This window comes from Pan paniscus, chromosome 3, assembly GCF_029289425.2.
Source record: "Pan paniscus chromosome 3, NHGRI_mPanPan1-v2.0_pri, whole genome shotgun sequence".
Lineage (NCBI taxonomy): Eukaryota > Metazoa > Chordata > Mammalia > Primates > Hominidae > Pan > Pan paniscus.
Genome location: NC_073252.2, coordinates 80,428,199 through 80,452,830, shown reverse-complemented (window position 1 = coordinate 80,452,830; position 24,632 = coordinate 80,428,199). Strand labels below are relative to the sequence as shown.

Below are 24,632 nucleotides of genomic sequence, written 5' to 3'. Positions count from 1 at the left end.
ATGGGTTTTACAGCTGAATAAGAGGAGGTAGTGTCTAATTTACATAGGGCATGAAAGATTGGTCAGACCAGGTCTTCCATTTGCATAAGGCTCAAAAAACTGGTTAAGGCTAGATGTGCCATTTGCATAGCATGTGAAAAAGCTGGCCACCCCACTCTAATTTTTTATTATGCAAGTGGGTTCTCTACCTGGCTGGCGCCATGTTGCCTGCTTCTCTGTACTGTACTCGGGTGAAAAAGGAAAGGGAAGATGGAGCCTTCATGTTGAACATACCTGGCTTCCAGGTAGCCCTTTTCTACTGGCACAGCTGCCAGCATTCACCGTGAAAGCTTCCAACTTGCTTATCTATGTCTACAGCTTGATTTTTCAGACTGCTCTTTGTTAGAAAATAAATGATTTGGGGGCTGCTTTTTGTTAAAACAGAAATTCCGCCGAGGTCTCTGTTGCCCTTACTATCTGTCTAAATAATTTCTTTCTATCTCCTGTATCAATTTTATAAACTTCTTCATATTTAGGTGGGATAATAATACAGCATTACCATCTCATGCAAGTTATAATCATCCCTGCACCTGCTTAGGTTTGGTAGTTCCTAACTTTCTTATCCTCTTCTAAAACCAAAAGTCCAGACAGATAATATGTCAATAACAAAGCAAGTATTTACTTCATCTATTCAGTGTGTCATTTCAGCAGTTACATTAATAATGCAAACTGTGTGGTATTTTAAATTGCTACCTGCTAGTTAAACTCAAAAATATAAAAAAGACTATTAATTTTTTTAAATATAATGGTTGGATGATCCTCTACTTTTAGATGCTTGTAAACAGTTAAATTTAAATGACATCTGTGCCCTGGTCCCAGACAATTTTCATTTGAGGGATTTCCTCAGTATTTGCCTTGGTTCACTGGAGCATAGAGTGGCCTTGTTCAGTTGTTACACATTACTTTTGATCGCTCTGGCTGGGCAGTCAGGTCAAGGGGTATTTGTACTGAAGCTTCAGGAGTGCTTGCTTTGTCTTGATTTATATTTCCTCCAGCTGCTCTGAAGCATCTTTTTATTTCAGTGCAGATGCTAGATCCAGACATTAGGAGAGTTTCAACCTCTAAGGTGATAAAGACTGTAGATTCATAAGCCCCTCAGGCATCATTTGAAAATAGAGATGGTATTTAGAGTTTTGAAAGATAGATTTCACAGTACAACTAGGCTTTAAGTAAGCTACCTCTGGGCCACTTTTATACTCATCTGGAACTTTTTCAGTTATATATTCTGGCCACGATCCCTTTCCATTTGCAAATAAATGAAATGGCTGAAATGGTAACTTGGGTGGTCTGTGAGCAGAGACTGATTCAGTCATTCCGTGTCACAGGGGACACCAGAGGAATCTGCCAAAGATTCATTCTGTGAACTCTGAGAATCTGAGACATGTCTTAGTTAATCTAGAAAGTTTATTTTGCCAAGGTTGAGGATGAGTGCCTATGACACAGCCTCAGGAGGTCCCGTCAACATGTGCCCAAGGTGGTCAGAGCACAGTTTTGCTTTATACATTTTAGGGAGACATGAGACATCAATCAACATATGTAAGATGAACATTGGTTCGGTCTGGAAAGGAGGGACAACTTGAAGCAGGGAAAGGTCTTCCAGGTCATAGGTAGATAAAAGACAAATGGTTGCATTCTTTTGAGTTTCTGATTAGCATCTCCAAAGGAGGCAATCAGATATGCATTTATCTCAGTAAGCAGAGGGGTGACTTTGAATAGAATGGGAGGCAGGTGTACCCTAACAGTTCCCAGTTTGACTTTTCCCTTTAGCTTAGTGATTTGGGGGCCCCAAGATTTATTTTCCTTTCACAATACCAAATATGCAGTTGTATCCCCAATAGTCAAGAAATAGATTTTTTTTCTCTTAAAATCAGATATTAGTATTGTGATCTGGCCTCTTCTCTCCCATTCCTGTTCTCCATGGTAAGTCACCCAAACACTTTCAGACAACTTTCTAAATGTAAATCAGCTCTGTATTGTGGTTAATTCCAGGATGCAATGTGCAGGTAGAGGCGGACATTGTAAAGGTATACAGCTCTGTCTTTAGGTCCAGCTTGAAACAGCTCCCTATCTGTCAGCCTTTGAGCCTGGGCCTTCAGACCAACTGGAAAACTCACCCTGCCTTTGATGAAACTTTCACCATCTATACCTAGCATCCAGAATTTCTACTGACAGCCTGTGTTGATAGTTCATGAATTTCTTTATTCCTCAAACCCCTGTCCAAATCTGGCTTCGTTCCCTTTTTTTCTCTAGCCTTGATTTAATCCTATCCTATCTCCAGTCTTCAGAAGTCTAATTTTCCTTTTCAGGAATCTCTGTCTCTTATTTTCTATTTTTTTCTCTACCCAGATATCTAGAACTCCTTTGGTGAACAAGAAAGAAGTCTACTTTACTTAACTGGTTTAAGAATAAAAGAGGAGGGAGAGGGATTTATTGGCCCACACAACTGAAAGGTGGAAGCACAGTCCTAGTTTCACATGTGCTGTTCCAGGTGTCCAAACAATTTGTCAGAAGTATCTCTCTTCATCTCTTAATTCTGCTTTCTTTTATATTGACTTTGTTTTGACCCTTCCCTCATGGTGGTCCCAAAGTTCCAAGTTTATAGTGTCAAAGCTCTTTGACCCTAGCACAAAATTATTTCTTATACCCCATAGTTATAATTTAAAAAAGGCCTAGGATTGAGTCTTTTTGGATAAACTTGTCATATTTTCACGCAGAAGTCAATTCTTCTCACCAGGAAGATGGAAAATGCTAAATGCCTAGGTCTGGATCACATGCATGTCCCTGGAACCTAGAAGATGCAATTAGGCATACTTCAACCACGTGCACCAAAAGAATATCAGGGCATTATCATCAGAGGAAGGTAGAATGGAATCAGACAGGTCAAACGAATAGGCATCCACCACAACCTACTAGGACCCTTGGGATGTTTGGGTGGAATACAGACTAAGAGGATCTTAACCTAAAATGAGATGAACTCAAACTGGTGTTTTTAGCAAGCTTCCCAATTCATTCAGATACACCTCAATGTCTGAGAACCACAACCCTGGAGATCCTAGACATTCTAGCCACCTCTGCAGGTGTCCTTGGCCATTGAAACTCAGAGCTCAGAGAGATGACTCAAAGTATAAGTTTCAGATTTCCCCATTCTGCAGACATTTACTCAGCAAAATGTATCTTAGGCTTAGTTCTGGAAAAGCAAGGAGGACATACTGAGTAGTGATGAACAACAAAAAAAGCACCTGCCCTCCTGGAGCTTATATTCCAGTTGAGGTAATTGACAAATATGTGAATAAACACATGATATAATGGCAGATGACGATAATTATAGTAAAGAAAATGATGAGAAGCTAGCCAGGTAACAATGTGGGCAAGAAACAGCATTGCGCAAGAGAAGCATAGCAGGTGAAAATGCCCTGCAGACTTAGGAGCATCAAGAGACAGCCAAAATAAGGCCTGTGTGGCTGGAGCAGTGCTTGAAGAGCAGCCTGGTAGGAAATGAGGGCTGAGGTACCCACAGGAAGCAAACCACATGGTGCTTTTTGGACTAGAATAAGAAATTTGGAATTCATTCTATGTCTTGAAAAGTAACTAGAAGATATAAACAGAGTAAACAGAAGATATAAATAGACATCATTTGTTTTACTTTTTTTTTTTTTTTGAGACAGAGTCTCCCTCTGTCGCCTAGGTTGGAGTGCAGTGGCGCAATCGTGGCTCACTGCAACCTCTGCCTCCCGGGTTCAAACAATTCTCATGCCTCAGCCTCCCTGAGTAGCTGGGACTACAGGCGCCCGCCACCACACCCGGCTAATTTTTGTATTTTTAGTAGAGATGGGGTTTCGCCATGTTGGCCAGGCTGGTTTAGAACTCCTGACCTCAGGTGATCAGGCCACCTCAGCCTCCCAAATTGCTGGGATTACGTGCATGAGCCACTGCACCCAGCCTGTTTTGCACTTTTTTTTTTCTTTGAGATGGAGTCTCACTCTGTCGCCCTGTTTTACATTGTTAAAGGATCATTCCAGCTTCTATGTAGAGAAAGGACCACAGGGCAACATTTCTGGAAAGAGGAAGATCACTTAAGATGAAAGAGGTGATGGTGGAAAGAACAAGGCATGGAATATACCTGCTATGTGCTCATAAAAATTTTTTAAAAAAGAAAAAAGTCAACAGAATCAGGATCTATTTAAAAGTAGAGCAATTTGGACCTACTAAAACATAGAATGGGAGAAATAAGGAAAAGAAACGAATCCAGGATAAATGTATCTACCTGAGTACTGTTCTGGAAAATTGCCAGTTTTTGCTCTCAATGCTTTCAATCAGTAGCATGAGGCCCACCTACATTATCAAGTGTAATCTCCTTTACTTACAGTAACTGTAAATGCCAATCACATCTACAAAATACCTTCTCAGCAACATCTAAACTAGTGTTTGACCTAGCAACTGGAAGCCACAGCCTTATTTTTGTTTTTTGTTTTTTTCCTTTTCTATTTCCTGAATAATATAACTTATTTGTCTTAGATTTATGTACATTTGCACTTAATCTTCTGTTCCTTCTCAAAATGATAATAAAGTTTCCACTTCTGCCGCAAGCTTTCAGGACATGCAAAGAGACATGCAAAGCATCAGCAGAACCTCCCATCTCCTCCCCCCCAGAAAAGGTTTCAGGAATTCCAGGCTAAGAGATCAGGGTTTGGCAGCCCTGGTGAGCGCAAATGACTGACAGCAACAGCAAATACAGTACATTCTATGAGAGGAATGGGAAGATGAAGGCTGGGCTGTTGCAACTGTGTGTTCTCTACAAGGAAAGGCAGCCATTCGCACTAGTTGGCTTCATTAAGTAGAGTGTAGGCTTCTTGAGGACAGTGAATTAGCTCATTCTGTAGCCAGCTCCACTTCACTTGGTTTCCTGCTCTGTGCTTCAGAACCACTCAGTAAATATGAATCTAATTGAATTGGCTAGCAAGAAGGAAATAACTCACTGTTTGCAAAGTAGATTGAGCCCAGAGGTGTTCCTCGACAGGGCTTTAAAACCACCACTGAAAACAAGATTATATTTTATTCCAATTACACTAAAATGAGTTGAGCTATATTATATATTGAAAATATCCAGAGCAGTTCAATTCAGTGAGTGGCAACATTTTTCACAGCCTAAGGCACTCATTGAGAATGTTGGGGCAGAGAGGAGAGAGTGAGTGAGATGGAAGGGGTGGAAGAAAGGCTAAACCCAAGCCAGAAAATAAATCTGTAAATTCACTTCAGATTTCTGATAAGGAAAGAAACAGTACAGCCATCACATTATGTTCTCTGGACTTTAGTCATTTGAGAATCACCCTATGATTTTTGGCATGGCTTTTGTATCAGTCAGGGCTCTTCAGAGAAACAGAACCAATAGAAACAGAACCAACATACATATAATAAGACATTTATTTTAAGGAATCATTTCTTGCAATTGTGGAAGCTGGCAAGTCCAAAATCTGTCAGGCAGGTTGAAGCTGGAAACTCAGATGAGAGTTGATTTTGCAATCTTTAGCCTGAAATCTGCAGGGCATGCTGGAAACTTGGCCAACATTTCTACAGTGCAGTGTGGAGACAGAATTTCTTTTCCTGGAAACCTCAGTTTTTGCTCTCAGTGCTTTCAATCAATAGCATGAGGCCCACCCACATTATTGAGGGTAATCTCCTTTACTTACAGTAACTGTAAATGCCAATCACATATACAAAATACCTTCTCAGCAACATCTAAACTAGTGTTTGACCTAGCAACTGGAAACCACAGCCGACCAAGTTGACAAACAAAATTAACCACTATACCCAATGTATTTATCCCCATTCATTCATTTCAAAGATATTTATTGAATGCTTCTATATGCCAAGTACTTTTCTTGGCTTCGGGGAAACGGTTGTGAATAATACAAAATCCCTGCCCCCTTGGAGTAACATTCTAGATGGGACACTCAGTGGAAGGAACAAGTTGGATGGGAAGAGAGAGGATCAAGAGTTCTGCTCTGGCAATTTTGAGATGTAGATGCCTCTAAACATCCATGCAGCACTATCCTTTAGGTTCTTCTGTAGTAAGTTCCAGAAGAAAATAAGGAAACGTGAATTACTTTAGATTTTTCCCTTGTCATAATGAAATGTGAGCATGAATATAATGTTAAGAAAAATATGCACAAAATCACAAACTGGTCATATTTTCCTAAATACATTAAAAGATATATACAGCTCTCTTTTTTCTTCATAATGTTACCTGATTTTTTTAAAAACTAATTTTAGAAGGAGGGATGGTATTGACCATTTTCCTCCATAACAACGTAAACACCAGTATTTCAAGAACTTTGTCTGTTTTGCTCACCACCATCTTCCCAGGACTGTTGTGTCATCAGAATTAGAATTTAAAAACAAGATAACATGGTTTATAAGCAGTGCACTGGAGGAAGGAAGGAAAGTGTGCGCCAGCCAGAAGCTGGATTGTCCCTTCCATCTCAGGTCTTTATGAAGTAAAATTCCAGGACCTTTCTTTATATGTGAGCCCCTCTAAGACTTGTCTGTGATCAGCAGGCCTTAAGGCTGGGTGTCATGACCTTCAGGAAGGAGATGAAAGAAAGTCTCGGCAGGCAAGAAGAAGGTGGACATCGTGGTTGCAAGAGAGCAAACTTCAAAGAAGCTTTTGGAAAGGGCACTGATAACTTGCATTTGAAAGAGGTCAAAGTATTTCTCCAGTAAAACATTTAGAATCAATAGAGGGTCAGGGTTCCAGTGTTTGTACAGGAGACTGTAACATCAAGAGGCTTTATTTGTTGAGATCTCTGAATTTATAAAATGAGGGACATGATGTTCTATTGCTTATGGAGGGGCTGATGTCTTCATCAGTGTCTGGAACAGTGCCTGAGGCATAGTAGGCACTCAGTAAACATTGAATAAATGAGTGAGTGAATGCATGAACTACTATTAACATTTTAAATGATTATCCATGATCCACCTAAAATTACCTTTTGCAGCCAGGAAATATGCCTGTCTAATAAGGAGTGGGGTGAGAGTGAAATATTGCCAAGCCCTTGGGGCTGCAGAACTAAGCTGTATTCTCCACTCCCCTTTACTGGTCATCTATCTGAAGTGGAAGAGGAAGCGTTTCTCGATTGGCCCTCCTGACGCCTTATTAATAATTACATTCATTTTCTCTCAATTTAGGTTCAATGACACTCTAAACTTTAAAAAAGAGAATCCATTATGTTGGTTTGAGGAATATATGATTAATATACTGCAGTCATTCCTTCTAATCAGAAACAGACTTACCTCCCCGGTCACTGGAACTGATGAACAACTGCAGACTTTACCCAAAATCACAGGAGGGTTCAACATGCAGATTCCTATCTGCACTGCACCCTCTTAGGAAGCAGATCAGAGACAGAAAACTCCAGAAGGCACGGAGCCTAGAATGCCTGCTTCCTTCTTCTAAATATACCCACCACATAGGTCAGTGGGGAGCAGTGAGAGGGGAGAAGGAGAAAAGAAGTTGTACATGTTCCTCCCTTAGATTCTCTTCTGGGACTTGGAGTGGGAATTCTCATACTTGAGGGCACTGTGAGGAGTGGGGAATAATTATCCCACAGAAGAGTTCTTTCAACATCAGCAACTTTTGAAAAAAAATCTGCTGGTCTATACCTGCCTTAGAAATCCAGTATGTTAACAATTTTAATTTGCCTCACTTCCTTCTGCCTCAAGGTTTAAAAATCTTCAATCTGGATTGTGCTCAACTCAAATATTGATATTTTGATATTTCTTTATTAATTAGGCAGCATTTGGCCACTGCAGATGTTGAGGCAATGTACAACATGACTTCTTGCTCCCTCTGATGATATGAAAAAACAATAGCCCTTTCTCCATGGATATTATTTTTGGAAAGCTGTGTCAGCTTCAGATATAAGAATACCTTAGATGCCCTAATATGGTTGAGGCAAAGGGAAAGCCACTCTTCTCCAAGGGGAATCGGTTACAGCAGAGCCAACAAGAAACTTGTGGATGTCAGCAGTGGTATGGCTACCACATGTATACCTTACCCGACAGCAGAAAGCTGGAGGGTGAGGGTGAAGTATCACACTATAGAAGAAATGCCTGAGCATGTACATACACACACAAACACACACACACACACACAGAGTCTGTTAACATCAGCCTTTAGGACAAGTCCTACACTGGGTAAGAAAGAAAATGGAAGTGGGCAAGAATTGTTATATAGCTACTTTAAAAATTTTCCTGAAAAAGAACATGGTAATGTTGACATAACTCTATAGTAATGAAATCAGCTTTCATGGATAGTTGCAGAACTAGATCCATTATCTTAAATGTCAAACCACTTAATGTTATGATTTCTAGCTCAGTGACGGAGAATATTGAGGGATTTGCACAAACTGGTAAACCTCATGCAAGTTTTAGGCACATTTAAATCTGCACCAAGGTTAACCAAAATAGCTTAATAAAATGTACCTTGTTAACCCTGACTTCTGTTTAATTAGGAGCATCTGTATGCTTCACTAGCCGATTCTAAACTCTAGCAACTTTTTTTTACTTAGAGAGATTCATAATAATGTAACTTAATGATGCATAGAGTGCAGATCAGGTGATCCCATTTTACAAGCATTTTTTCAGAATGCTATGTCCTCCACCTGGAATGTTCTTCATAATCAAAAACTGTCAAAGATTGGAAGCCAACTCTTGAGATTACCTAATGAAAACCTTCCATTTATAGATAAGGGATCTGAGACCCAGACTTATCCAAGTCCATTCCTGAGTAGATAATAAAACTAGAATAATAACATAGCTTTCAACTCTCAATTTTTGTTCTGTCCTCTACCCATCCTTTAAAACTCAATGCAAGGCCCACTGTTACAAGAAGGCTTCTGTGACCCCCAATGATTTCTCACTTTGATGAATCCCTAATCATGATCTATATTATGCCATGTACAGTTTGATTGAAAACTTGTCACTCCCAATATTATGCTTCACTCTTATATCTCTAAGGAGGTAATGATCTCTTATGGACAAAATTCATATTTTGTGATTATCTTGGCTATTCCAAAGTACCTAACAAAATCATGTGTTCCAGTCCTTATCTTCTAATGTAATTCTCCCTCCTTTAAGGAATTCAAGCATTTTGGTCCTCATCACTTCAACCCTACCATCCTTAGTAATGTCAAATTTCATGCACATGACTTTTTCAATTATAGACATACAGTAGAGGACAGAGACTGCATCTGGCTCATTATTCTCAATGACCTTCACCGTCACCTGGTCTCAAATCCCCAGCAAACATTAGCGCATGTTCCCATTGCTCAGAAACATTCTACCTCCCATATCTCCATGTGTAAAATTCCCATTTCTGAAGGTAGCCTGTTATCCTTCCATATCTTTGACTTCCTCACTCACTCCCTTAGAATTTGCCTTTCTCAATCCTTCTTTTCCTATCTACTGTGTCTCTTCCAGCTTCACTTGACACCCTATCCCGATATGTGTGAGCTAATGCTTTTATTTCTTTTCTTCCTTTGACCTGCAAACTTTTGAAAAGGGGAGTCCATACAAACTCCCTTCTCCTCCTTGCTACCAATTCAGTCTTTAACCCCTTGCCATCCAGGTTCTGCTTCAGCTCTTATTCTAAGACCGCAAATGGCCTTATTGATAAATCTATGAGCCTTCTTCATTCCCCCTGTTCTCTCTGAAACACTATTGACCATTCTCTCCTTCTGGATACCCTTCTCCCTCCTTGAGTTTCTCTTCATAGCAAGATGTTATTTGTTCTCTACCTCTATAGTTTCTCTGTGTCTCTTTCACTGACTCCATAGCTGCCTCCCACTCCTAAAATAATCTCAGCCCCAACATTATCCCAGTCATCACCACATATACATTATTTGCTGGACACCACCACAAGGATGCCTAATGTATATCACAAATTCAACCAAAATAACAAACTCTTTTTTTCCACCCTATACATGCAACGCACACCAGACACCCCATTTCGCTGATGACAATATAATCTTTCAGCCTAACAGGCTGACAGTTTCCAGATCACCTTCACTTCCTTGTGCTACAAATCTAATCAGTTGCCAAATCAATTTCATTTCTATTTTAAACATTTTTCAAAAGTTCCTCTTTAGTGTAGTTTTCCTTTCCTTTCTGCTACATTGTCCTAGTCCAGGCCCTCATTATCTATCCCCTGAGCACCCCAATAGCTCTGGTTGGGAAAATAGGACTGAAACCTAAAAATCAACATCAACACAAAGTAATATATGCTAAAGGATATGTGAATGGGAAAAAAAAAAGAGGTCCCTAACTGGCTATGCAAAAGTCAGATCTGGACACAGATATGTTTCATCTGACCTGAAGATCATTTTTACACTATTGAGTCAACTTTAAGGAAAGACAAAATAAAAATCTATATGTTCAGGTTTTCTGGTAAAGGGGGTGATCTGGCAACATTAGAGTCTAGTCCATTCAGTGTAGTTGTCAACTGGAGCTGAGCTGCAGTCCCCTCCTTAGACATCTGCTCTCTGAGGCCCCATAGGCATCACCATTCCCTAGCTTCACTCAATTACTTACTTTCACCTGGCTCTACTCAGCCATGCTTCTTGGTCCCTGTAGGTGGCTGAGTTTGTAAATTCTGTTGTAAAAGTCAGTGCTAAGGGTTTTTGATGGTAAGGATGCTAGTTGTGCTGCATATATCCTTGACACCTAACACTTCATCTCTCACACAGTAAGCACTCAATAAATGTTGGGAGAAAGTTTTGGAGGTGCCTATGGGCAGGCAAAGTACAAAGGTACACAAAGAAAGCAGGATTTAAATTGAGCCTTGGCCAAAACAGGTGGATTTGATTAACATACAAAGAGGAGAGAAAATAATATTTGAGACAAAGAATATTCTGTTTTAATCCCAAATTTGGTACTTGTTGTTTAATCTTATTGTTTAATTTACTTAACTTCTTTGAGCCTTGGTTTCCCTGTCTGCTGAATTAGGATAACATATATGTCTTAGTGTTATTATAACTAAGGTAAATTAGTAAGATTCAATTACTGAAATACTGAAATTACTGAGATAAATTACACAGTAGAATTCAATAAATTGTAGTTATTAACAACAACAACAAAATAATAATAATAACTCCCTGAATAAAGTCACCAATAGATGTATACAGTCAGGGCACGTGGGTAGCCCAATTAGACTGAAGCAAAATGCTTCACAGAGGGAAACAATGATAGGTAAAAAAGGAGAGAGAGATGACAGAAACCAGAGTCAGTCGCCATTTCTCTCTCCGACCAACTCAAATCTTAAAGCTAACAAATGCATTACTGAGTTTCCTGTGGAAACAAAGTGTAACAAAGGCCAGGGACTGTGATGTGGTCCTCCAAGTAGAAAGTGCTTGAGCTTTGAATCAGATACACATGGGTTCTAATATCAGGGCTGGCACTTACTAGCTGTGTAAATGAGCCAGATTGTTAACCGTTCTAAATCTCATTTGCCTTATCTATAAAATGGGGATGGGATGGCCTTTTAAAATAGGGTTGCTGTATTAAACAAGTAATATAAATGCTACTCATGATGGAAACACAATAAATCTTAGTTCTTTAAACTGCACCACGGTTGCACCATCATATGCTATCTATCCTCTGTCCCTTTCTTTTCTTTCTCTCTTGTTTGTATTTGCCGCCTATGTTTTTCTCCATCTCTTCTTCACCAGGCTCTTTTGCCTCCTTACCTATACCTAGTGTGTTAAGTGTTTACTAAGATTAATCTCATTCAAAAGCATTTATAGACTCCTTACTGTAAGTCAGGCATTATGCTAATACACATGTTAGCACAGCTCCCTCTCCCTCTATTGGCCCTGGAAGTACTTCAAGCTCATTTTCACATATGAGCCATGTCCCTTCCAGGTAAATCAGTTTGCAAAGTATATCAGCTTGAAGTTAAACAAGGCCACATTCTGAGCCAAACTGTGCTCACATTTTCTGTAGTTCCAAAAGACTGTGTGGGCATAGCATAGAGAAGAACCAGGAAACCTGGGATAGGTATCACTGGAACTACAGGAAGCATCAGTGAACAACAGTAGAGGAACAAAAGTCAAAGGATAGCCAGGCGAATCCTTTGACCCATTAATCATATCTGTCAGTTTCGCCTAAGGAAATAATTATGGATATGCACAAAGATTTAACTACAAAATATTCCTTCCAGACTTGTCTATAATACTACAAAGTAAAACAAACCTTAACATCTAACAACAGATTAATTCAATTATGGTTTATTCATGTAAGCTATTAATAAAGCGTGTCACAGAGGAATATTTATTAACAAGGAAAGATGCCCAGGCTGTATTATTAACTGAGAAAAGCAGGTTGCAAGGCAAAATATATGAATGAACCTGTGTTTGCAAGTAATATGAATAAAGAAAAGACTGGAAGCCAAGCGAGATGTTAATGATTGACTCTGAAGGTGAGATTATGAATTTTTACTTTTTATTTTGTGTTTCTAGCTTTGTTTCCATGTACCACTTTTATAACAAGGAGAAATACCACACACACACACACACATACACACACACACACACACTAGTGTTCTGTGAGTGGAGACAGATGATAGCTAGAAAGCTAGCAAGGTGGATGGATGATGATGATAGATAGATAGATAGATAGATTAGATAGATAGATAGATAGATAGATAGATAGATAGATAGATAGATCGATCGATCTCCACATCAGGGAGGCACATCAAGCCAGATATTTAGGAACACAGTGTTTAATGAGCCTTATGGGGTATCATTAGTAACAGGTTAATGAAAACAGGCAAAGGTCCTGCAACTTGTGTCCGAGCCTGTTCTTTTTGCCATCAGGTCGACGCCCACGGTAACATTCTCCTCAGCACCCTGGAAATCCGGAATGAGACGAGTGGCTCGGAAGTGCTCACGAGCGTGAGCGACCCCAAGGCCACCATGTACTCCTATGACAGCGCCAGCATCCAGTACCGCAAGCCCCTGAGCAGCCGCGAGGCCTACGGGCGCGCCCTGGACCGGCACGGGGTACCCAGCAAGGGGCGCATCCGCAGGCGTGCCTCCCAGCTCAAAGTCAAGATCCCCGACTTGACTGATGTGAATTCCATAGACAAGTGGTCCCGAATGTTTTTCCCCATCACCTTTTCTCTTTTTAATGTCGTCTATTGGCTTTACTATGTACACTGAGGTCTGTTCTAATGGTTCCATTTAGACTACTTTCCTCTTCTGTTGTTTTTTAACCTTACAGGTCCCCAACAGTGATACTGCTGTTTCTCGAGGTAAGAGATTCAGCCATCCAATTGGTTTTAGGTCTTGCATATCAGTTTTATTACTGCACCATGTTTACTTCAAAAAGACAAAACAAAAAAAAAATTATTTTTTCCAGTCTACCGTTGTCCAGGTTATCAGCTCTTTACGAGCTCTATTAATTGCCATGTTTACAAACAAACACAAAGAGAGAAGTTAGACAGGTAGATCTTTAGCAGTCTTTTCTAGTTTCCCTGGATTTCACTGATTTATTTTTTAGGGAAAATGAAAAGAGGACCTTGCTGTCCGCCTGCACTGCTTCCTGGTAAACTGTAACAATCTTATGCTGCCAAAAATAAATAAATAAATTTTAAAAACCACACAATTTCCAGGATCTCAGAAGAAAAAAACAAAGCCATTGACAAGTTACAGATTTCCAGGAAGAAGGCAAAAGAAAAAGGAGCTTAGACAGGGAAGGAAGAGTCCCCTCTATCCTTAAGTTCTCCCATGTCCGTTGTAAAAGGGCTCCACAGCTCCACAGAAGAAGAGGGAAGGAAGGACAAGCGCTGGTCAAGGTTATGCAATCCCAACCTGCCATCTTCACTGCACCATTAAGCTGGATATTCTGAAATATGCTTCTTTCTCAGACTTTCTGGCAAATTTTAAATTAACATTAGAATCCAACCTGGTCGACCTGGTAGCCATTGAGAACATTTTTCTTTTTTTCTTGAGAATAAGGAGCTTGGAAGGCAATGACCATTTTTCTAACTGGCCATTTCAAACATGCAGCCCTGAATTCATCTCATCAGTCTGGAACCCCCTGATGCTGTGCCAGGAAGCCATGCCACCCCAGTTCCATAGTTCCTGCTCCAGAGAGTGTGGGAGGAAGGGGATGGTGAGCAATTTTTGCTTGAGAAAAATATTGCCCTTGCCATTAGGAAGGCAAGATTTATGTGCTGTGAAAAGGGTGCCTGGGCAGTTATCTGAACTGCCAAATCTTAAATCAAATAGTATATATTTCTTTGCCTTCTAGAGAGCAGTATCTAATGGTGACAGGCTAGTCACACAGGCCTCAACTGGCACTTCATGGCTCTGCTCTCTGAGCTCTGCATTCCAGACTGGAATGAATGTTTTGGAAAATGCACAAATACCCATGTTGATGTCATTCCCCTTCAGGACCAGAATTCCATTTTAAAGAAAATCTTGAAAATTGCAGAACTACAGATAAATACAAGAGCGATGAGAAAAGCAGTGGAGCTTCCAACACATGCACCAGTCCCTAAAGAATAGACCCTGTCTACACTCATTAATCACTGTCATTGCTCCTCTGCTTTATCTCCGCTTGTGGATTACTCTTGGTCATGGTTCTCATAGAAGGGGCATCCTTCAGTAGCCCAACACAATTCTAAACATGTCCAACCAGCTACAGTTGAGATTCTTCCCATGTTATATCACTGAAACCTTGTCATTTTATTTTTCAACCTCAGTATCTAAGAATTCTTTATGTTCATTTGCAAGACTGAATGAAACTGTAAGCTAACCAAACACTGATGCAGGAGGTTTGGGACCTGACCCATGAATGTGAAATAAGGGTTGAGGTAATAATAGGGACGATTGCCTGGCTTAATGATCTAGCTTTTTCCCTAAGACTGTGATGGGGTCCATGTTTACAATAGCATCAGCTTCTGGAAATTACAGTCTTCACTGGACAGATGATGCTGAATTTTTACTGATGAGCTGAAGGGGAGAAAGGTACAAGATATTCTTTTAGAAAGCAAGAGGAAAAGGGAACCTTAAAATAAATGAATAGTTAAGGCTGAAGATAATATATATACAAAAACTCTGCTTTAACTGGAAAAAATGATCTCAATGGTTTCATGATAGGGACCACATTTTTATTTAGATTTTTAGTTGTATTATCACACTTTCCTGGTCAAGGAAATCCCCAGCCTTAGGGTATGAAGTCATCCATTTTGAAACTCTTCAGTCCCTTGGCAGGGTGAGATGCTTTGCCATCATAAAATGGCCAAATAGAGTGGCATGTGGCCATGTCAGTGATTGTAAGGTTAATATTCCGTAATGACCGCAAAGGAACCACTGTGCAGCCATTTATCTTAAACACAGGAAGGAAAATTGTTGGCTGATGCCTAATAAAAATGAATCATTCTGTGTCAAAGCTCTTTTAAAAGCTTTTAAGAATGAAATGCTAAATCAGAAAGGAAGTATCTGTAATCTATGTTCCTTAACAAACAATTTATTTTTATTTATCTATTTAGATTATTATTCTTGGGAAAGATTGAGAATATTTGTATTTTTATTATTATATTTTTATCTTGTCTTTAAAAAATGTAACGATTTTGATGCTGTAGTTTTAGATGTAAAGCATCTTCTGAGAAAAAAAGAGAACATTTTGAATTCATATCTTAACCTTTGTAAAATGTAAACTTATTAAGCCTGAATCTACCCATCAGGCACAAAATGGTGTCACCATATGCCCTCCTGGGCAGTAGAGGGGCCACAGCCAGCATTATAAAAATCCTGGTAAATAGCTGATTTTAGAGGCAGTGGCAGCCAGAAGAATGGAGAAGCTGCTATATTTATGGTTAAAGACCTCTGTCCCCACTTCTTTCTGGACACCTGTGGGCCAAATTCTTCCCTCCTTGGCCCCACTCCTAGCCAAGTCCTCCCCTTTCAGGCTCAACAGTGAATAGAAAAAAAAAAAAACTTCCTTCTCTGGCTGTCTCCCTTGTCTTGCCCAAAATCATGTACATAAAATATAAATGTTGTTGGACATTCTTAAGTGCCCTCAAAACTGGCCCCATTCTTGAAAGATTCAGATTATTACATGATAGAGGGATTATTATTCAATCATTATTGGGTTGTTTTCTTTTTGCCATGAAAATAGCCGTAATCCCCTGCATTAGTTAAGTTGAGGAAGAGGCTGAAAGTTACACAGACTCACTCTCTGATGTCCAAGTCATGTCCAAGTAACCCCATGTCTACAGTTCAGAAACTGTGACATAAACTGTGTCATAGACTTCACCTGTGTAAGCCCATTGGAAATTCCAGCTTTCACTGGACAGTGATGACTGCATACTCATTCCTTCCAATCATGTTCCTTGGCTTAAAATACTAGGGATGACATGTGCATTACACTTACCAGCTTTGTGAGGCAAAGATCCAGGTCAAGATATATTTTCGGCTTGAATTATCCAGGATTATTGCCTCTGTTTTCTACATTGCCAAATAGAAACAGCAGATTGGTTGGTAATTCTGCCAACTGAATGATATGTGTTTTCATACATGCCATCTTTATTGTACATTACAATCAACAAAGGATCTTGAAAATGCAAAGAGAAAAAAATGTGGTGCAGAGAATAAACTTTGGTTTAAGGGTCCAAGGATAGGCATTCCTTAAAAAGCATTATGTACAATACATAGAAATGTTGACTAAATTCCATCTTTCTAAAATCAATGACTATTTTATAAATATTAAGAAAGAATTCAATTATAATTTGCCAAGTTAAACAAAAAAAGATATATTTATAATACTTCTAGAAGGAAATAATCTCCAAGATTTCTTATATGGACAATTTTGAATAGTATATTACCAAAGGGTGATGTGTCACCATTTTCTTTCCTAAACAAAGTAAATCATATATCCCAGGAGGGAGAAAAAAGGAATGTACAAGCATTTGCTCATGGTGGTTCAATCAGCATGACTGGGATGAGGGGGACAGAAAAACAAACAAATATATCTGTTTCCTGAAAGCAAGCAGTGAACATAAAGGTAAATTTGTTAATGGAATGTAGACTATTATGTAAACTTCCTTGTAAATTCTGTACATAGTTCATTGACCCTGTTGTGTGGTGGTCCTCAGCTTTGGGTGGATGTTCAAAAAATCTGAGCATTGTAAATAATGTAAGCTTATAAGGTATTTGCTTTTCTTCATGAAGTGAAATGACTAGTGATTTGGGCCCAAACCAGAATCTTTTTAGGTCTTGCTCTTTCTCTGCCATTTTGTGTGTGCAGTTGTGTAACTCTGCTGCAAGCCATAGCCAGGTGTCTGTGATCACTGCCTCATCCCCCTACCCCACTGAAAGGAACAGCAGCTGATGAGAAGGCTGCAAGCCTGTGGGGCTCAGGAACAGCGCACCAGCAGAAACGGAAACTGTAGCAAGCTGCTCCTTGAACTGCGTCATAAAGAGATTTGTCTTTATCAGTCATTCGTGGCTATTCATATATTCAGATACTGAATTATCCATGCCGTTGAGGGGGTCAGGAATGGAAGAGATATTCAAAATCCACAGGCAATCCAAAACTTTATTTGCACCAAGCAGCTTTAGCTTCTAACTTGTTCTCTTCCAGTTTCCCGGAACTTCTATTAAGAATAGAAGTGAATGGATGGGTTTGATCAGGGTAAAGAGTCAAATGTCCAAATGATGGGAAGGAACAAAGGAAGGACAGTAAATGATTGGTAACACCAACAGGCTGATTCATTCCTGAAAGATCCAGAGGTAACCATGTCATTATTTTTTAAAGGCAAAGAGAAATATTGTTATACACTGGGACTTGAAACTAGTATTTTTGGCCAGACATGGTAATTCATGCCTGTATTTCCAGTACTTTGGAAGGCCAAGGTGGGAGAATCACTTGAGGCCAGGAGTTTGAGACCAGCCTGGACAACATAGCAAAGCCTGTCTCTATTAAAAAAAAAAAAATAGCTGGGCGTGTTGGCATGCACCTGTAATCCTAGCTACTTGGGAGGCTGAGGTGGGAGGATCACTTGAGCTCAGGAGTTCAAGTGAGCTATGATCGTGCCACTGCACTCTAGCCTGGGCAACAGAATGAGACTCTGTCTCCTAAAAAAAAAAAAAAAAAAAAAAAAGAGAGAGAGAGAGAAAGAAAAACACACACACAAGTATTTGGGATATGTGTGATATGTGCTAATTAAGCTTAAAAGAGTCTGGTAATTAAATGTTCTCAAATACATTTCTCCCAAGTATTGGTATTCCTGAAAAAGTCTTCAGAATGGTGGAATATTATGCCACAAGATGTGTTTCCATGCAAACTGGCAGTCCCAGGGAGAGCAATGGTGTCTATAGAACTTCAGAATATCTAAACCAGCTTGTTTCTTAGTAATGTTTTAGAATGGACATCTTTCTTGGAGGTAAGAACTTTGCAAGATAGGACTTTTTATGCCAACATTTTAAGTGCCAGGAGAGTTCAGTAAGCCATGACTTTGAGATATTTTGGTTCTAAAATTTGCCAACTAGGGTCCACCATCAATTGAGAAAGAAAAATGCTTTGTTTGAACTGATCAGGTCAGTCAATTACTAGTTCCAGAACACACTGTGCTTTTACTGTAACCACACTTTCTTTTTTTAAGATAACTGAAATCAACTAAATAGAAAACATAATTTTTGGAGACTGCAATTTAAAAGCATTTGAAAGGAAATCATTTTTAATAGAGGAATTGCAAACCAGAGAATAATAAGCTCCTGGAAGGATAAGGGTAAAGAGTTTTGTGTTTGTTATTACTTCTCCTATAGCAAGAATTTCTTATTCAAATTGAAACGGTCTAACAGTTGTTTGTTTGGGTGTTTTGTTTGGTTAGTTGGTTTTGTTTTGTTTTTTTCTAATTAAAAAGTTCTTGTTACATCAAGGGACTCATAACCATTCCCTATTGGCCCCTGGATACTTTGCATATCCTGAAACAACCAGCACTGATCAGAAAGCATTCAGTCCAGTCAGAATTCAAGGTGGGAAAAGTAGGTGTATTTCTGAACCATATGGGAAGGAAAATCATTTTTCTGAACAACACTACCTGCATTTCTGTTTCTGCAGACAATCAAAAAACAAACCAATAAAAATAAGTAAGTGAAAGAAAGGCCAAATAGCATTATTCATTTGCCTTAGGTTTACAGGGTCACAGATTCATTAGCTTAATTAAACCTCATTTGGATGCCAAAGAATGAGCAAGAGCAATCAGGATTGCTACCTGGCTCTTGCTTCTTCTTCCTGGGTTTGTTTTGTTTTTCAGAGAAACAGGGAAGGGAGGACATTTTCTAATATAATTGTTTATAGGGACAAATTGTTAAAATATGATGTGTGTGCATTTTGCAAGTTTGACTTGTGTAAAATAGATTACCTCTCCTGTCTTCTTTCCTTCCCACACTGTATACCATCCTGCCTCATGTCAACCCAATGAAACTGATTCCATTATTTTTCCTCTTTCTTATTTCCAAACCTCAAAGGCTATCTTGCCTATGAACAGTTGAAAGTTTTGACTTCTTTGGACTCAATTGAATTCACTAAAACAATGAATTTTAATAATTTTTTTCCAAATTCTTATTCCCATTGCCTTTAAAAGTCCTTTGGAGGCAGGTTGTATAATCATAATAGCCTCCTCTGAACTGCCTTGAGTTGTTTTTCTTTTCTGCTTTTCTGTCACTTATGTAAAGAGTACATGTATTTACATAAACCTTCTCTGTCCCGGCCTATTTCAAAATAAAGTGGAAATAAAAATCTTTAGCTCAATCTTACAGAAATTTATATTATCTACCCCAGAGTTTGAAGATAAGGCCATCTCCTTACACTATAATTGTAATATAGTGAACTTAAAGTGTATCGATCCTTTATCAAACTTGTTTATTCATTAGCTTTTTCAGTCTCCAGTAGGCCCATTTTACAATTTATTATTATTCCTCCTAGAAGGGCTTATCATTCAAATAGCACACCACTAGTTACAGACTATCCTCGATCCGTTTCATCTTTTTTGTATATTACCCCCATTACAAATTTCTACTTCTATATAACACCCTACCCACTTCCCCTCAGCCTTGCAGACAGCCTGCAAACTGTCTAAATTTCTCCCATAAAAATATGTAGAACATCTGTTTCCTCTAGACAGCATTTATATAGATTTGGAAGAGAGTTCTCTAAACATATACCAAAGAGTATGCAGCCTAACCTCGAAAAGTTAACAATAAGTGAGCATCATGATGGAGAGAGGGAATTCACAGTGGATGGAAGACACCTTGGAATTATTAATATGATTGGAGACCTGGTCTTGGTGCTGTCTCTGCCACTGCCTAGGTGCATGACTTTGAACATGCCACCAGATGACCTCCAAGTTCTCTTCCAAAACTAAATTTCAAAGGTAATTTTAGAGAAGTTCATTTGTATGGGAGGTTAGCAGAAAGATACAGGAGGACCATGGCCTCTGCTAACATAACCCAACTAATTTAGTAATAATTCTTGATATCATGTCTTTGAGAGTAAGCCATCTAGTATCAAGTGAATTGAATTCAATACCTATTCATGTTCCTTTAAAAATATATAGGACATACAGTTACATTTGCAAGCCAAGTGGAAAAATGTTACTATTTTTGTAATTTTCTATAACTACAATATTTCCCTTTAAGAGAGAGTCTCAGATAATACAAATCCTTTATTTTTAGATCCCTGGAAGATAAAGATGTTCTTAAACCATTCTCTGTAATTCAGTTAAGGAACAGCCATGAAACACCCCATCATGGGTAGAAAAGCCAATCTCTAGGCAGCATCTAAGCCCAAATGTTGTTGCAGTGCCCTCCTCAGTCTTGGACCCCACACTGTCTTGTTTCCTGAAAGTAGAGTAGCAGATATTTTTGAGCTCTCAGGCAAGAAGCAGCTTTCCATCTATAATAGTTGGAAAGATCCAAGGTCTTTAGAACATCTGTTATCCACTCTCCTTGCTCAACTCCTTCCACCCCGGCTTACCTAGTTAACTACTTACCTAGTTAACTACTTACCTAGTTAAATCCACTGGTGTTAGGCACAGCCATGACAAAACTGACAGTTTATTAATTTGTGATTAGCATTCTAGCTATTCATGTTCTTCAAGCATGCATGAAGAATTCTGGTCTCTGAACATTGTCCTCAATACAACTTCTGTAAACAGATGTTCTTAACTTTTTTTTCTTTGTTGAAAGATACCTTCCAACTCTAAACTTTCATGATTTTCCTGAGTATTTCCTGGCCATTCAAGCTTTTTCCACTCTACTAAGCTGTCTAGATTTTATCCATTTTACCTTGATGATCCAGATTTTGGGCAGTTCAAAAATGAGTAGAGAGTAAGGGGGAAGAGAACTATTCCCACTCCCAACAGATAAATATCATGCTCAGTAGACACGCTGTGTCCAGTTTTGTTTTCTGCTTTTTCCATCTGTTCCACCCACTTGCTTACCCATACATAAAAGCCTTTCCTTAGTCTCTTGAGAAAATATGTAGAAGGAAAGTTTGCACAGCAGCGAAATAGCCTGAAATGTGCTCCAGTTCTTTTTGGTTAACATTATTGTTTAGACCATATGACCCAATTTGCCTCAGACAGTCTCAGCGTGTAATTATTAATAAAACTCCTTTTCACTCTCAAAATTGTCCATGTGAATAATAAATGATACGACCACCATAATTATGGGGTCTCAGCCACCTGAAGGGTGGGGAAATATTAATAAATTTAACATTAACACACTACAGAAAACATGTCTTGGCTCCCTACAAATCACTTAAGTCTGGCCCAGTCTTCTCCACCACTCATTCATACTCACCTTATTTCTCCATGAGTTCCTTAATTAGCTGCAAGCAAGCTCATCCTCAGGTCTTCCTTATCCTTCCACTCCAACATCCACACATCATCCCAAAGTGTTCTCACTGCTGTGCTAGAAGTTTTACATTTTATTTCCACCGATTAGATATTTTTCTTCCTAGCCCCATCTCAATCGTGGTTTACGAATCAGGCCAACATCCTCGAAAATGCTGTCCATGAGCACCCTGCCTCATTCTGTTCACTCTCCTGTTAACACTCCCTCAATTCTTGTGGTCACTTTATTCAACAATAATAGACAGTTTATTTGCACATTTCTAGTTTTGCAAAGAGATATTCTGCCTCCCTTTGTGAGGTCCTTAAAAGCAAACACCCCATTTTCTAATTCTTTGGTATTGTCCAAAGCAACTATTGTTCTGCCCATGGCAGGGTCTATAAATGCTGATTAGATCACCTACAATGGGAAAGGCAGCAAAAGAGAAACGCTTTTTCATAACAGGCAATATTTCAGGATTATAGATAATACCTTGTGGGACAGATGACCTCCTCTCTCAAATTATTTTAGTCCTATAGAGCCTCTATCTACAACCTCTCAAAGAATAAAAAATGCAGTCAAAGGTACGGTTGAATCCAGCTTTGTGTCTTGCAAAGTGGTCATTAAGATTTTTTTCTACTGGGATTTTCCAAGCAGACTGAATCCTGATAATACCACCAGTCTAGATTCTACCAGTTCTAGAAGAATTGAATATACCTTGCTAATTACCGCTGCTTTTCCTTTATGGAAAAAGGAAAGTTTTCTTTTATAGTTTTTTCCCCCGTTTATCATTGTTTGCCTTATTAATGGCCTTTTAAATCTAGGTTCTACAGGGTATTTATTCTTGAAGCTGGGGCTACACTGTATTATTGATGGAACATTCCCATGTGAATTCTAATACTCCCAGAAGGTACTGCACAACAAATCCTATTTCTGCCAAGATATAAATAGAAGATTTAGAACTATATAAGAGGGATGGACAGTTCTTCACATTCACCACTGCTTCTCAAGAGTGCATAAAATATAATAGACGTACAAGGAAATGCATTTTCTGCCTCCACCCCCTTTTATCAATTAGTAACTTTCCAGTTGTCCTGTTAAATAATTTACTAATTTGCATAAAAGAAATACATAATTTGCAAGCCTTACCTCAGAGTGGCAACCAGCCATCCCAGTTTACTAGATAACGTATTTTTCTACCTGATACTCCTCAAATAAATTGAATTGCAGTGTATCTGCTTTTTCTTTTTTTAAGCTAATTAATTCATTGTTGGTCTGTTTGTTAGATCTTTTTAAAATACTCACTGGATAAAGCTTGAAATTTTACAACAATGCCCCTGAGACAATTTTAGGGAAGTCCTTTGATTATTCTAACTTAACTTCAGTGTCATGGAAAACAGAATTATATATCCAAGTGTTCTTTCATATTCAGAACATCCAGTACTCTTCCAAGAAGGGAATGTTCATGATTATATACACATATATTTATTGACTGTGTTGCTCAGCTTCTTATCTCAAGGAGAGTCAGTAACTCTTTTTCTTGATAAAAACTACCATGTGAGCCAAGCACGGTGGTTCACACCTGTAATCCCAGCACTTTGGGAGGCTGAGGTGGGCTGATTGCTTGAGCCCATGAGCTCAAGACCAGCCAGGACAACGTGGTGAAGCCCCGTTTCTACTTAAAATACAAAAATTAGCCAGGCATGGTGGCGCGTGCCTGTAGTCCCAGCTACTCGGAGGGCTGAGGTGGGAGGATCACTTGAGCCCGGGTGGCTGAGGCTGCAGTGAGCTGAGATCGTGCCACTGTACTCCAGCCTGGGTGACAGAGTGAGACACTGCCCAAATAAAGGAGAAAAAAAAAAAAAAAAAAAACTACCACGTGGCATTATACAAAGCCAAGATTTCACAACATTTTTGAAAATTCCAAATGACTTACATGTTTACAAGGACCAAAAACTTTTTGATATTTTAAAATAAGCTTTATCCTTTTTAACCACCATGCAGCATGCTGTGCCATCATGATGGAAGCCTGACGGCTAATGTGAAATAATGTTGGCATGTCATTTAAAAGGTTAACAGACATGAAAATTGGGAAGTTTAATATTGTTTAATACAAATAAAATTGTTTTTGAAAGAAAGGCATCTGGGTTGAGCGTGGCTTGCTTGAAAACTTCTCCTGTCTATCGTCTCTGAACATTATTTTGCTCCTCTTGACTTTACTCAAGGGGCCTAATCCTACAGTGATTCAGGAGGTTTGAGAAAGCAGGACTCATGAGACTAAAAATTAGGAAACTACTATCCTGCCAGCAATGGGACACCTCTTTGGCTACCACCTCACCTAAAACTTCATTGAATCAGAAAATTAGCTGAACTTTCCACACCAGTCTCCTGCGATTTTAATTCATAGCATCCTGTACTAAATAGCTGGGGCTTTCAAAAGCAGGTGCTACGTATATACAGAAAGAAATACACACCTTCTGTTGCCTCTCAAAATCCGTTATGCTAAATTCACCAAATACGTTACATGTTAAATGTTTTATTCCTTGTGTTTTTAGATCTCCAGCTACCAATTTGCTATCTATCCTCCTACAAAACATTATTTAACCAACTCATATCCTGATTGGTATTACAATTCTTGTAAATAAAAGAATCCTTTTCTCCCTCTTTATTTTTACCAAGTAGACTTCTTTCATTGCA

At 39.0% G+C, this 24,632-nt stretch overlaps 1 protein-coding gene across 3 annotated transcripts in view; it reads left to right on the top strand.

The window, feature by feature from the left end:
* The window catches only part of GABRB1 (gamma-aminobutyric acid type A receptor subunit beta1), a 447,651-nt gene extending 423,578 nt beyond the window's left edge, over nt 1–24,073 (top strand). For all 3 annotated transcript variants that reach the window (XM_034958855.4, XM_008969063.6, XM_003816021.7), the window contains one exon: nt 12,909–24,073. In XM_034958855.4, the coding sequence (XP_034814746.1) occupies nt 12,909–13,253 (345 nt within the window). In that variant the 3' untranslated portion in view covers nt 13,254–24,073. The remainder of the gene's footprint in view (nt 1–12,908) is intronic.
* The last annotated feature ends 559 nt before the right edge of the window (nt 24,074–24,632 follow it).